At 42.9% G+C, this 14027-nt stretch overlaps 1 protein-coding gene across 1 annotated transcript; it reads right to left on the reverse strand.

The window, feature by feature from the left end:
- Positions 1–622: 622 nt before the first annotated feature.
- LOC136489517 (protein TIFY 11d-like) lies at positions 623–1839 on the reverse strand. Its single transcript, XM_066486130.1, has 3 exons — positions 1514–1839; positions 1184–1408; positions 623–1032 (listed from the first exon to the last, which is right to left on the reverse strand). The coding sequence occupies exons 1-3, from the start codon at positions 1693–1695 to the stop codon at positions 888–890; spliced, it is 552 nt and encodes a 183-aa protein (XP_066342227.1). The 5' UTR covers positions 1696–1839; the 3' UTR covers positions 623–887.
- Between the last annotated feature and the right edge of the window lie 12188 nt (positions 1840–14027).

Raw genomic sequence — 14027 nt, forward strand, 5'->3', positions numbered from 1 at the left:
ATCCCAAGGATATGATAGAATATACAATGCAAGCTTTATTTGTAATATATATATACATATTATATGTATATAAAATAACGTACAATATATGTATATGCATGTAATATATACGTTAGTTTCATACTTTAGTTTATACAAAATGTTCGAACATTATAAGCGTGTAGAATATGTATACTATTAGCAGCGTAGAATGCGTATTCGAAGACTAAAACGAATCATCAATTGAAAATAGAAACAAAAAAAAGAAAAAAAAGAAAATCTTTAGTCCCGGTTGGTAATATCAACCGAGACTAAAGGTCGGCCCACGTGGCCAGGCCGGGAGACCCCTTTAGCCCGGTTGGTATTGTCCCGGGCGAGAAACCGGAACTAAAGGAGGGACCCTTTAGTCCCGCATTCGTGCTCCCGGTTGGGAAACCGGGACTGAAGGGGTTTCTCAACCGGGAGTACAGCTCGTTTCTATACTAGTGAGAGCTGGTCTAACATACTAAGAACAATTAACAGAAATCAAATTTTATGATGACCAAATAAACAGTCTTCACTCTTCACAGCAGTAAATTCAAGGCGTTATATAAGACCAAGCATTAACAGGGACAGAAAGATTATTCTTAATAAGATGCAATTGTATGTGTTAACATCTCATCAGTAGATGAAAAATATACAATAATCAATACATATATGTCCTGGACTAATGGAGCAGCCGGGTTATACATGATGTAATCCATCAAATCTGGATAGACCAACGGATAATTAATAATTGGTAAAAAGAATTCATCGGAATGCTGAAAAATTCTCGATCAGAGACAACTAGATGATTAAAAATCATTCTGCAGGATAATAGTCAGTACTTGTATATATCCCTTTTCATCAATAGTTGTCGTTTAAGGTTTTCAAAGCCGGAGCCATGAGGCAGCAGGCCCATCTTTCAAAGCAGTCATCACTTGCTTGCTGTTGGCGGTGGCCGGAACATCTTTCTCCGGTGCCGGGGAGGCCGCCACCTTCGGCTTCGGGTAAGGCTCCATGGCAGCGCCGATCCTGTGACAATCCAGCATATGTTATTACTCCGATCTGCTGTATGTATATAGTATATCTTTGTCGTGCTCGTGCCAAAAGAAATTAAATTAAAGACAAATGAATTATTGACGTGAATCAGATGCATGTGAGCGACGATGGAATCTCTCCTCACCTCTCCTTCCTCTTCTGGAGGAACCTCTGCAGTGACGCCTTCCTCGCGATGGGCAGGTCGGAGGGCACTGCCGCCGATGGCTCGGTGGCTGCCGTCTTCTCTGACCCCGACCCGGCCAGCTGCATCAGCTCCTTGGCCTTGTCGGCCGGGAAGTCCTCGAACACGAGCATCCGGCCCTCGTAGAAGATCGTCAGTGGTGCCTTGCAATTGGCCTGCGCCTTCGCCCTGAAACAAACAAAGTCGCTGTCATCAAATCATCCGATCCACCATGGCCAACAAGAAGCTCTCTCATCCGTCAAACATACAAGCAGAACAGAGATTAAGACTCACTGGTCGTCATGGGACGGCTGCGACGACGTGCCGGCGCGCGTGGGGATGGGGAACAGCTGCATGGTCCGGGAGTCCGTCTCCTCCGCCTCCACCAGCTGATGCCGCCGGTGCTCTCTCAGCATGTACTGCCGCAGGAGTCCGCATGTGACGGTGAACCTGCTGTTACTGCCAGTGGCCGCCATCTATCTCCTCCTCGCGGCTCGCGCCTCTTGTCGATGAACACTGGAAAACCGTGCCGTGGGGCACTTGGGAGCGGTGGTGGTTCGGCCTATCTGCCTGCCGTCGTATCTCTCTAGTAGCTACCTTGCGCGTGCTATATTATACCAGTGGGCCGGGGCCAGAAGAAGACTCTGGGCACGGCTTGTGCTTGTGGTGGGTTTGGTCTCCTTGTGCGCTGGACGAAGAGGGGCAGGCGTGAGTAGAAGCACGTGAAATGCGAGGTAAGAAAAGAAAAGATCGAGTCGGAGTACCGATTTTTTTTAGTCTTTTTTTTTAAAATTTTTCACAAATATGTCTCCGGAGGAAAGATTTTAAAATCTGGACCCTTAGCTCGACGCCATTATACTGCTCGGCGCCAGCGTCCCTGGCGCTGAGCTCTTGGGCTCAAAGCCAACGTGGCAGTGACATGGCAGGAAGCTCGGCACCGGTCACCCTGGCGCCAAGCTCGGCGCCGTAGCTCCTGGCGCCGAGCTTGGCGCTGTAGATCTTGGCGCCGAGCTGGTGACTAGCGCCAAGCTTGTGTTTTAACCCCGGCCCCAACTTTCCTGTCCGAGCCTTCTTCCTCTTATTTCTCATCCCTCTTTTCTCTCCCCACTTCGTCCTACCTCACAAATCGGCATATTGAACCTTAAAAACTTTGATTTGATCCGTAGATCTTCGAGAGCAAGGTATCCTCGCCCCCCTCCTAGTTTTGTTTTCACATCGATTCGGTATATATTAGTCGGATTTTTCAACCTAAGAATCGTCATGCCTTAGGGTTTTATGCAATTTTTAATATTTGTATTAAACCTAGGTAACCGCAGCGCATGTTGTTATGTTTTATGGGTTCATTGTAGTGCATAACATTGGAAACCCTAGATTTAGGGTTTAATGTTAATTGCTTTCGGTTCTTAGAACGAAATTGGTTATATTATAGTTATGGTTCTCATTGGCATTAATTTTTGATGTTTTGATTTTTGTTTGTTAAATTATGTCCGTTTTGTTAGATGCAAAAAATATATCGGGAGGAGTTTTGGCGAAAATGGGGTCGTCCTCGAGAATTTTACCCCAATGCGTCTAGCAAAGATGCTCCCGTCTCTCCTGGCATCTCTGTCCCTAACTATGACTGTGGTTTTCCGGCCCACGTGTTTTAATCGAAACATCCGGACACAGCAGCACGTTGCTTCTACACATGCAGTCATTTTAATATAAGAAATTGTTTTCACTATCTTTTTTTCTTATTTGTGTAAGTATGCTACTAATATTTTGTTGGAATCTCGTTATGTAGGACCATGAGAGGTGCTTTTTCTTTTAGTAGATCGACGGTGCAGACAAGTTTGACCCTAGGTACCTCCTTTTTGACGATTGGTTTAGAGGGAGACATCCACGTGAGCACTTCAAGCGGTGGGTTGCACCCCCCTAACCCCCCGCCAATGACGGCTAAGGAGAAGCACCTAGCCGTAGTTAGACGACTCGAGGAACCTCCTCTGTACGAATGCGGAGATCGAGCCGTGATAAACCCTGAGAATACTTTGGAGTTTGTGTGTCCGAACAAACATGAAGTAAGTGGAAAGTGTATCTATTTAAATGTTTAGCTCTATATGTGCGTGTACTAATGTCACCTTATTTAGGTGTTTTCAATGGTGAAGTGTCGTTTCAAGGAGTGGTTGTATGGTCCTAAGAACCAATGGCCGGAAGAACCGCGAAAGGTTAAGGAAAAGAAGAAATAAAGGGTAATTTACAAAGCACCTCCTGTCATGTGCGAATGTGGTGTTAAATCCAACTATAGCCTAGTCCCTTCGGGGCTTGGAAAATGCCATTATTGCAGCTATATGGTTGACTATGATGAGGTTCGTTATTTTTGCGGTAAACATGAAATCGTATTTTGTTTGTTTTGCTAAAACATATATGATATATTTTTTGTTTGAACAGAGCACTAGGAAATACAGGTGGGAATGTTATAATGGTCAAGCTAAGTTTTTGAATGAACTCAAGGGGAGGCAAGTAATTGCACGGAAGCGAGGATATGGACCTGACTACGTCAACCTATTCATTAAACATCACAAAGAAAAGATATGTGAGTTTGCTAGATAGCTTGGTATTTGTAACCCGATCGATGTTAGGCTTGACAAATAGGGATTGGAGAGACAGATGATGTTAAAGGAAAAGAGGGCAAGGAAGGAGGCAAGTGAGAAGACAAGAGTACAGATGCAGGTCTTGAACGAGCATATTGGTGCATTATGTGCCAGTGAGTGCTTGAAAGCCTTTATTTTTATTGCCTAATTTTAAATGTAATATAATCACGTTGCTAACTGATTACATTTTATACATGTAGGCATTGGATGCAACGAGGAACATGCCGCAGAGGTGGCTCGTGCAAGGTATAAGGCAAAGAAGTTAGATGAGCACAGATCGTGAGCTGGTCGCACCGTTCAATCACCGATTGTGTTGTCCGATGAGGGGACGAGGATGAGAACGACACTGGCAGACTGAGTGAGTTCATTGCTCTAGCAGAGGCGTAGGAGGCTAAGGACGACACTGGCAGACTGAGCGAGCTCATCACTCTAGCAGAGGTGGAATTGCAGGTAGAGGAGGCTGAGGACAACATTGGCAGACTGAGCGAGCTCATCGCTCTAGCAGAGGAGGGCTTGCAGGCGGAGGAGGATGACGATGCATTCTTCACTCAGGCCACAGAGGCCGCAGATGAAGTGGAGGCCGCTTACTATAGGCGACACGTAGGTCAGAGCAATGCAGATGAGCCTAGCCATAGCAACAAGGTTGTGGTATAGGACTAGTACTCGGATGATGAGTTGTTTACTCAGTATGTTTCAGACTGAGGATTTGAAAGTGCATTTGCCCCCTATGTGAGTTTTGGTGTATTGACACCATCCAAATTAGGGACTAATGTAATCTTAATGAGATATGTCACAGCTATTACTCATTATGCGCTCTCCAATGATTTTATTTTTGTTTTTGAGTTTAGGATCCGCCACACTATAAAGAGGGATGCAAACTTAGTTGGTCTGAGAAAGATAGAGTGCTCAAGCATAAAAATAAAATCAAAAGAGAGACACTCTAGCACTCCACGATCACGTAGAATATTTTTTAGTGACTGTTGGTGTTGAAAGTCCCAACGTAAGCCGGAACTCCCGACAGTTGGAAGTCATGACTCATACCGGAAGTCCTGACGCCTAGTCACTTAGCCTGCGCAGTGACTGTGGCCGTTGAAGTTCCAACGTGAGTCGGAACTTCCGATAGTCGGAAGTCCCGACCCAAGTCGGGTGTCCCGACCCAAGCCTGTACAATACAATTGGACTATATATATTCTAATGAATTTACATTTAATCTGTGTATTAGATTTGTGCCTTTTCAACACACAAAACACATGAAATGGCATGTGAGATCATGTACCGAACTAGGGTACAGAGTTCCTTTGACTAAACCTAAGATGCCTTAGGTAATTAAACTAAACAACAAACACATAGATGTGCCATGTGAATAAGATAAAGTCGTCCTAGTAGTGTGTTCACATAGCAAATTATGTTACACCTTCTCCGAAGTAGCCTTCCATTGTTGGTGGTGGTGGCGGTGGAGGACCCTTGTTCCTGTGATTAGGACAGGTGCAATATAAATCATTGCAGAGTGCCTCTTGTGAATCAGCACCATTTTTGTTGTCATCCTATCCGTCGTCCTTGTAACCGCTGCTAACTTCCCTTTCTAGATCGAAGATACGGTCCTACAGGTAGTAGATGTACTCCGCATGCGGATAAATAGGTCGAGGATCGACCCACCTAGTGAACTCTCAGTTTTCTTCAACCAAGGAAGACTATAATAATTATGTCATGTAAGTTGTATAGACAAGGAACATATTGAAGAAACAAATACTAATAGCAAGTACCCATGCTCGCGGGCATTCGAAGAAACGACGACCTCCATCTATTCCCTCGGTGAACATCTACACTTGGTAGTCCTCACCAAGCATGCATTTTGGCCACTCTTCTTTCCGTTCATCGTATCCTCTCAGTGGTGCCTCTTTGGTGAAATTGCTTTTGCTCTCAACTAGGAACCTCTCATAAAGAGCTTCCTCAAAGAAATCAGGACCAAGAGGACCCACCCACCTAATGGTTGTTCCCTTCTCCTTTCCTCTCCCTCTGGACGACCCTCCAAACATTGGTACCACAACGAAAGAAAATGCTGAGGAGTGCTCTTCTTCCTTATTGTGTGTGTGAATGAGAGGGAGTGAGGGGTTATTTATAGGTTCAGAGGTGGAATGGAGGTCTCTCAATGTGCCATGTCAGCAATCCGTGTGCCCCTTCACCTCAGCCCTTGGATCAAACAATCATAAGATGGATAGTGGAGATGGAGTGGAGTTGTGCTTCCTTGCATGCCAGTACTAAGTTAGTGAAGTGATAAATCGCTGCTGTCCTTGTAACTGAAAAGTCTATTTTCATTGTCTAAAAAGCCTTTATTCGTTTACTATTACTTGAAAAGCCTAGATTCATCTACAAAGCGTCTGTACGATATGATTGGACTATACATGTTCTAATGAATTTATGTTTAATCTATGTACTATATTTGTGCCTTTTTAGCAATGTAGAATGATTAATGATTCACGGAAAAAATCGCAAGAGTTTCTCTTGTTTCAGGAGCATCCACAGTTATAAACAGAGACATTATTATATAATCTAAACATTTAATCATCCAAAGAGCACAATGCAACCACAAAGAACATCACAATCAACATAAAATGTCCTGCATAGTCCAAATAGTCCACAATGTCCATACAGTCCCAAATAGTTACAGGAAAGTAAATACAAAATCTATAATAATGCATACTAACATCTACCACAACCCTCACAGCCTCCTATTCTTACCCTTACCCTTGTGACTGAGAGCGCTCATACTTGGAGTGTAAGGGTCCGGTGGACGACATTGCCTAGTGCCTGGAGGCTGTGTAGGCTGAGTCGAGGGAGTGTCATGGAGCTAAGAGGGTCCAAGCTCCTTGTGCCTTTGGTCCACATCGTCCTCGTCCCTGTCCCCTATAGCTGCTTGGCTAGAGGAACCTAAGCCTCCTCTGCCTATGGAAGGAACGTACATGTCTTGCGTCGTGTCTGTCCTGCAACCACAACGAGCAGCCGCATGGCGTAGCTGACGTGATAGCCTCTGTTGTACAAAATTATTTTAACTGAAAGAATTTAACGTATTAATAATATGTTTGAAAGAATATTTTGAATCTTACGTCCAGGAAGCTACGCAAGTAGTCGTCCCTAACTCTCGGCCGAACGCGCTCAATTTCTTCAATGGAGCATTTTAGTGTATTGCTCTGCAACAAAGCTCTCAGTAATAATACTTCTGAATAGATAGCAACGGCGGTCCGGTGTGGCCACGGTGGTCCAGCGTGGGCATGGGGCACGGGGCGGGCACGGTGAGTGAGAGGGCGTGCGGGCGCCGGCGGCCGGGTGTGGGAGAGGGCGCTGGTGGTTCGGCGCTCGGGCGAGGGAAAAGCAAGTGAGAGATGGAGAGGAGAGAAAGGATTGGGGCCCATATGTAAGGTAGGCTCAGCGCCAGTCACCCTGGCGCCGAGCTTGGTGCTAAGATCTACGGCGCCGAGCTTGGCGCCAGGGTGACTGGCGCCGAGCTTCCTGCCTTGTCACCACCACGTTGGATTCGAGCCCAAGAGCTTGGCGCCAGGGACACTGGCGCTGAGCAATGTAAGCTCGGCGCCAACAACGATGGCATCGAGCTAAGGGTCTAGATTTTGAAATCTTTCCTCCAAGGACATATTTGTGAAAAATTTCCAAAAAAGGCTTGAAAATAAAAAAAATCGAAGTTGTGGAGTGCCAAGGAAGGCGACACGGGAGGCCGGCTACAGCCACAGCCCACAGCCGCCCCTGAGGGAACGCCATTGAATTCCGGGCTAGAACCCAACATGCATCCACCTCGTTTATCAGTACTAACGGTAGCCTACAGCCTTCTTGGGCACACTCGACCGGCTCTATTTGGGCCTTCAAGAATTTCACATGGTCCGATATCTTTTGTATTTGGGCTACGAAAAGGATTTGTAAAGACGGTTAAAATTTATTAATTGATTTATAGAGAACCCGTTTTTGTCTATGTATCCTAAAAGCTAATCTTTGATTTCTAGAGGCGAACAACAAAGTACCATACCTCTAAAGATAGTTTTCTAGAAGTTACAAATCGGCCAAAAAATAGCAAACATTTTTTTCGATCTTGAAAGAATCTTCACTAATATGGAACCCCACAGCAACACATGTGCGCCGCCTAGGACTTATTAACTCACAAGGCTCGCATGAGCTCCCATGCATAGGGTCACTCGTCACTGTTGGAGGGGAGCTTCCTCCCCAAGGGTCCTCCAAAGCTAACCCTCCTCTATGTATGTGCTGTGCTTTCAGGCATGCCATGGGCCAGAACTGGCGGCCGAAGGTCAGAGGAGTCTTTTGAGAAAGCTTTGGAGAGTAGGTGATCGCAAATGAAGACAGCCCTTGAAAGACAGGCCAAGGGCTAGAGTTGCTTTCGATGAAACCTTCAAAGAGAAGGTGACCGAAGATGAAGAGAGCCCTTAAGAGGTAGGCCCAGGGTCAATGGAGCCCTCGATGAAACCTTTAGAGAGAAGGAGACCAAAGGATGCTGGAGGTCCTTAGTAGGTGAAGCCTCCTGACCTGTGCTTAGAGGACTCTGGGATCCACGAAGACTCTGTCCGACCCTAGGATTGGATGCGCTGTGGTGAAGAATTTGAGGGTTGCGGCCTGAGAAGGAAGAAGCCCAAGAGGGCCCATATTTGTAAAGGAGGGGAATGTTCCCCTATGGCCTTATGTTTGTAACAGTAAATAGGGATGAAAAATGAAAATGGATATCCAAACTATCCGATATCTATATCCGCTAAAACTTGTAATATGGATATCCGTATTCATAGTCGTTAATGTGGATACTAAATTGATATATCCGAATCTGCTTTTCAATGTTTTTCTCTATCGATTTCAGATCCATATTAAAAAATATCCACAAAGAAAACAAGGTATCATTAACCTACTTAAAAGTTTTCTCCCCATAACAAGTGTCCAGTTATTTAATTTTATTATAACTAATAATGCATTGAACCCATTTAATATTATATCTATAAATAACTTTTAGTATTGATTTAAAATTATTAATGATACATAAAGACTAAATTAATTTTAGTATTTTTCTGATTTAGTTTAATCATAATATATTTATTCTTTTAAATCATTGTAATAGTTTAGTTTATTTATTTATTGATGTAAATTATTTTATATAAATTTATAATTTCATGATAGATGTTTATATAAATATAATATTGATTGATTAATTGATATATTTAATTATTAAATATTTATTGATAACTATATTATTTTCATGTGCTATCCTTGTCTGTGTTATATACACAAATGATTTTAATCTATACTTGTGTGAGAATGTTTTTTGTAATTCCGATACTATTGATAAATTAATTGTTTTCTACCATTTTTATTTGAATTTCTTCACTTGATCTATTATTTTATTCAATATTATCCATTATAATTTAATTTACTTCGATATTAGAGATTATTAGAAGTGTACCTTCATTTAGTTCACTTTAGTTAACGATGTACTTAGTAGTAAAATTTTATTCATGTACGTTAAATTTAACAATATACATTTTGAGTTGGCTTGAGTAAATATCAGAATACAAATTTAAATCCACGACATCTGTTTTGTATTTGTATTAAAAAATATCTGAATCCGTATTCGTATTCGAATTAAAATATGGTAAAAGGTGATATCCGGATCTGATTCAATGCGGATTTGATCAGTTTCCATCCTTAACAATTAAGATCCTAGGAATATCATGCAGCAGGTAGAGAGCATTCCCAGAATGACAAAAAGGTATATACCCATATCCTATAAAAGGAGAACAAAGCAATAGTAAAGAGGAGAATTCATTGCCCCACCAATCACTTTGTCACTAGCCTCGTAATCCATGATCCTATTACAAAGGTCCGAACCTAGACTATAGGCTAGTCTCAATGGGTTTTATGGCGTTGTTAATAAGACTGCCATGTCATGTCATATAGAATGAAGAAAATTTGGATGAAACACCCACTCTTAATGTAAAGTTTCATTCTACAATTTTATATGCATTAAATTTCATGACTCATAAAGAGCTAGCAGTTGTGCCAAGAGAGTCTCATCTAGATGAAACTCATTTCTTCTCTCTTTTTAAATATATTACCATGTGATAAAAAATGCCTATGTGACAAACTATTTAATTAGTATAAATGAAACTCATATGAAACTATCACTGAGACAGGTCTTAGGGAGAGGCTAGATCAATAGTCACTGGCCAATTGTGGAATGCTATACTTTTTCCATTAAGTTTCATGAATGTTGTAATATATATTTGGCCTTAAACAATTTTAAATGAAAAAAATTTGAACTATAAGGTTTAAAATCTCTAGCACTAAAACTTTACTTTAGAGTCTCTCCATCTGACGTCGTTTAAAAAGTTTTTAAAAAATTGAAAATTTTAAAAATATAAGAACTTAAAACAAGATTTTTGGGACCCTAAATGATTTCAAATGAAAACAAGATCAACTACAAAGTTGTAGATCCCTTTGAGTTCTTAAACTTTGATGTAATGTTTGTCTTAATCTAACTCGATTTGATGAGTAGATCTATGTTGCAGTTTTAGATGAGTAGATCTCCACACCTACGCACGCACCCTCCACCTCAACAAATTCAATCAAGTGGAAGTGTGAGGACGTTAGGTCGAAACCTAAGCGAGCCTGACCAACAGAACGGATGCTACATGGTAGTACATGCCATTTGTGGATCGTCGGATTGCAGACAACGTAGCGCTGTAATCCATCAGGCCCAGCACACCAGCAAAGGACGAGGCCGCTGCTGATGAGGACATCCCTTCCATTGATACAACCACACCTGCTGCACAACAAGATCCGATGACAAGAGCACGAGCATGACAACTTAATTATCAGGTAAAGTCATTCCTCGCTGTTCATACAAACTCGTCTCAGAATTGGATGCTACTAAATCATGGTGATGATTGTCTTATTCTTAGGAATGTTGGTTAAGACCCCATTGCCTCATGTTTAGACCCCATGATGAGGATGGAGTAGCTGAACAAGTGGGAATCATCATTAATGGGGCGCTCAGCTCATCTCGAGACAACAGGAAACACTCCATCAAAAGTACCATAACTCCTTGATACGAGATCCAATGAAGGTGGTTTTTGACTTGTTGGAAAGAGCGCATCATCCTCTTTTAGATGGGTCCAACCCCACTATCAGAATATACCGAAGCTGTGCACAGCAAGCAAAAGGACGCACAGACCTATAGCTTGGGCCTAGGCCTTGTACTGACTACAGCCCATTGAGGGACGCCCAGATTAGGGTTTCCCACTCCCCCTTGTGCTCTCTTCCTTATAAATAGAACCAGCAGCCATCAGAATGAGGGTGGGTTTTGTTTAGATGCAAGATAGCTGATGCTTCTTCCTTGTAAACGCGTGTGTTGACTAGACCACCCGATTTGCTTGTTTCAAGACCCCAACTTGTGATTCAGATTCAGCCTTTGGCTTAAATCCGTGAGTTATTTGCTTGTTCATCTTGTTCTTGCTTGTTCTTGGTTGCTTGCAGGTTCATGGTGTTCTTGGCATGACAAGAACATCACAATCAGAGCCGGTGTACCTATTGCTAAGGTGCAGCAACCTTGTGGTCGTTGTAGTCGGACAACCAACGTCGAATCCACCCCAAATCAAGTTTATCCACACTCACCAAATGATCAAGAACAACCCCTTGTCCCATCATGTGGTAATTAGAGCAAGGTTCTTTGGTGAGTGATTTACCGTTTATTACTTTACCTATAGTCCAGAAATATAAAAATAGGATAGAATTGAAATTCCAAACACAAGTTTGAGCCTTTGCTGATCTACTTAGTTCTTTGTTTGTTGAGTTTGTGGTTTACATCGTGGTGTCAAGTGCTGGTTCTTAGGTTCTAATCCTTTAGAGTTTTGAGTTCTTATCACATTTCAGTCACCACACAATCCGTTGTTGCCTTTCCCCCCACTTCAACCGCTGCAATCTCCACCAATACCACCACCACCACCACCAAAAGCACCGCTGCTCTCTTGACCTTTTCGCTGAAACCCTCACCACCATCACCTTCAGCTGTGCCTACACAAACACTACCTTATGCACCTGTCCTTTTGGTGCAAATCTGAGTACACTCAGTTTTGAAAATAAGAGAGTTCAAATTGCATATTTGTACTACTTGTTGCAATCCTTATCCCTAGTAAAAGAAAGTCTATGCTACTTGTTGCATTCTTGTTATAATCATATTGCAAAAGTTCAATTTGTGCTGCTTGTCAAAAAGAAAAGAAAAGAAAAAGAAAACACAATAGAAAATAGAAAAGAAAAAGAAAGGAAAAGGAGGAAAGAAAGAAAAAAAAGAAGGGTTAAGTTGATGCTATTTACTCTCATCATTTCCATTGTTTGCTACTGTCCGGTGACAACATTTGTGTCTAGGCTCGTGTCTCTAGCATGGGTTAGCCTAGGACCAACATGGTACTATCTATGAACACTTATTCAACTTGCATTGACTAACATGGTTCCAGCTGTACCTTGATTTTTTAAGCCACCTACAGCTCCATAAATTATCTACAACGTCACAGGGTTCTACTTGCTACTACTTGTGTTGTTCTTGTCGTCGCCAACACCATCTGCATAGCAAGGTAAGGACATGTAAGAACTCGGTTGCACATGCTGAGAGAATGAAAATTGTTGTCACCTAATTAAGTTAGTTGATAGGACATATTTTCTTGTGATTCCCTTGCTACATACTAACCATGGCAGGAGAAGGTGAAAGGACCCCTCCACAATCACCTCGATCGAAAGCCTTGCTGCAACACTTTGAACGCAAAGTGAGGCTCCATGCTGAACACCTTGATGAGGATGTTCATGTCACCAATGAGCACCTTGGTCAATTGGAGATGGCTCAGATTGAGACCAACACCAAGTTGGCTTCCTTGGAAGGCACTCTTGGTTCTGTTAATACATCTCTTGTAGGTGTCTTGGAGCGATTGGAGAGGATGGAACATAATTGCTGTGATGGTTTCGAACAACGCAATCACAACAACAACAACACCATGGGCAATGCTGCTGGTCATGATGAAGAAGAATATGCAGCGGACACTGGGCTAGATGAGGAGGTGAATGGTCATCGACGCATCGAACAACATCGCCGCCGCCATGAGACAGGTCCTCGCCCACCACGGTAAGAGGTACGTGCCAATGACTCATTTGGCAAGATTAAATTCACCATACCTGCTTTTGATGGCAGGTATAATCCTGATATGTACCTTAGTTGGGAATTAGCTGTTGATCAGAAATTTACTTGCCATGATTTCCCTGAGGACAAACATGTTAGGGCTGCCACTAGTGAGTCTACTGACTTTGCCTCTGTTTGGTGGTCTGAATACCATCATAAGAACCCAAATAACACACCAACTTGGGATGCTTTGAAACGGGTCATGCAGGCTAGATTTGTTCCTTCTTATTATGCCCATGATCTTTTACATAAGTTGCAACAATTGAGGCAAGGATCCAAATCTATAGAAGAGTACTATCAAGAGCTTATAAATGGGTATGCTTCGTTGTGGGCTAGAGGAAAATGAGGATGGTGCCATAGCTAGATTTATGGGTGGGCTAAACCGGGAGATTCAGGACATTCTAGCTTACAAGGAATATAATTCTGTCAATCGTTTATTTCACCTTGCTTGTAAAGCTAAACGAGAAGTGTAGGGACGACGAGCTAGCATGAGGGCTAACATTCCTGCAGGTTGTGCTAGCCCATGGACACCCTCCAATGCAGCTGCACCATCAACACGTGCTCCCACGCAATCTTCCTCGACCATCAAGCCATGCTCCTCTACAACAAATTCTATACCATGCCCAAGTGAACCAACTAGAGGAGCAATGGCTACATCTGCCAAGAGTTCATCCTCGGTGGTATCCACGGGGAGAACAAGGGATATTCAGTGCCTACGCTGCAAAGGATATGGCCACGTACGCAAGGACTGCCCAAGCACACGTGTGATGGTTGTGCGAGCTGATGGTGGGTACTCCTCTGCTAGTGATTTTGATGAAGAAACATATGCTTTGCTTGCTGCTAACAATGTAGCAGAAGGAGATGATTTCCAACAAGACGAAGAGCACATTGGGGCTGAAGCTACTGAGCACTAGGAGAGCCTCATGGTGCAGCGGGTGCTAAGTGCCCAAATGGA

The sequence above is a fragment of the Miscanthus floridulus genome, chromosome 1 (assembly GCF_019320115.1).
Source record: "Miscanthus floridulus cultivar M001 chromosome 1, ASM1932011v1, whole genome shotgun sequence".
Lineage (NCBI taxonomy): Eukaryota > Viridiplantae > Streptophyta > Magnoliopsida > Poales > Poaceae > Miscanthus > Miscanthus floridulus.

Excerpts from the sequence above, each read along its gene's own strand:
- LOC136489517 (XM_066486130.1), bottom strand. The coding sequence starts at position 1,695 with ATGGCGGCCACTGGCAGTAACAGCAGGTTCACCGTCACATGCGGACTC. Across the intron at positions 1,409-1,513 it reads CAGCCGTCCCATGACGACCA|GGCGAAGGCGCAGGCCAATT; the intron begins GTGAGTCTTAAT and ends TGTTTGTTTCAG. Across the intron at positions 1,033-1,183 it reads CTCCAGAAGAGGAAGGAGAG|GATCGGCGCTGCCATGGAGC; the intron begins GTGAGGAGAGAT and ends GGATTGTCACAG.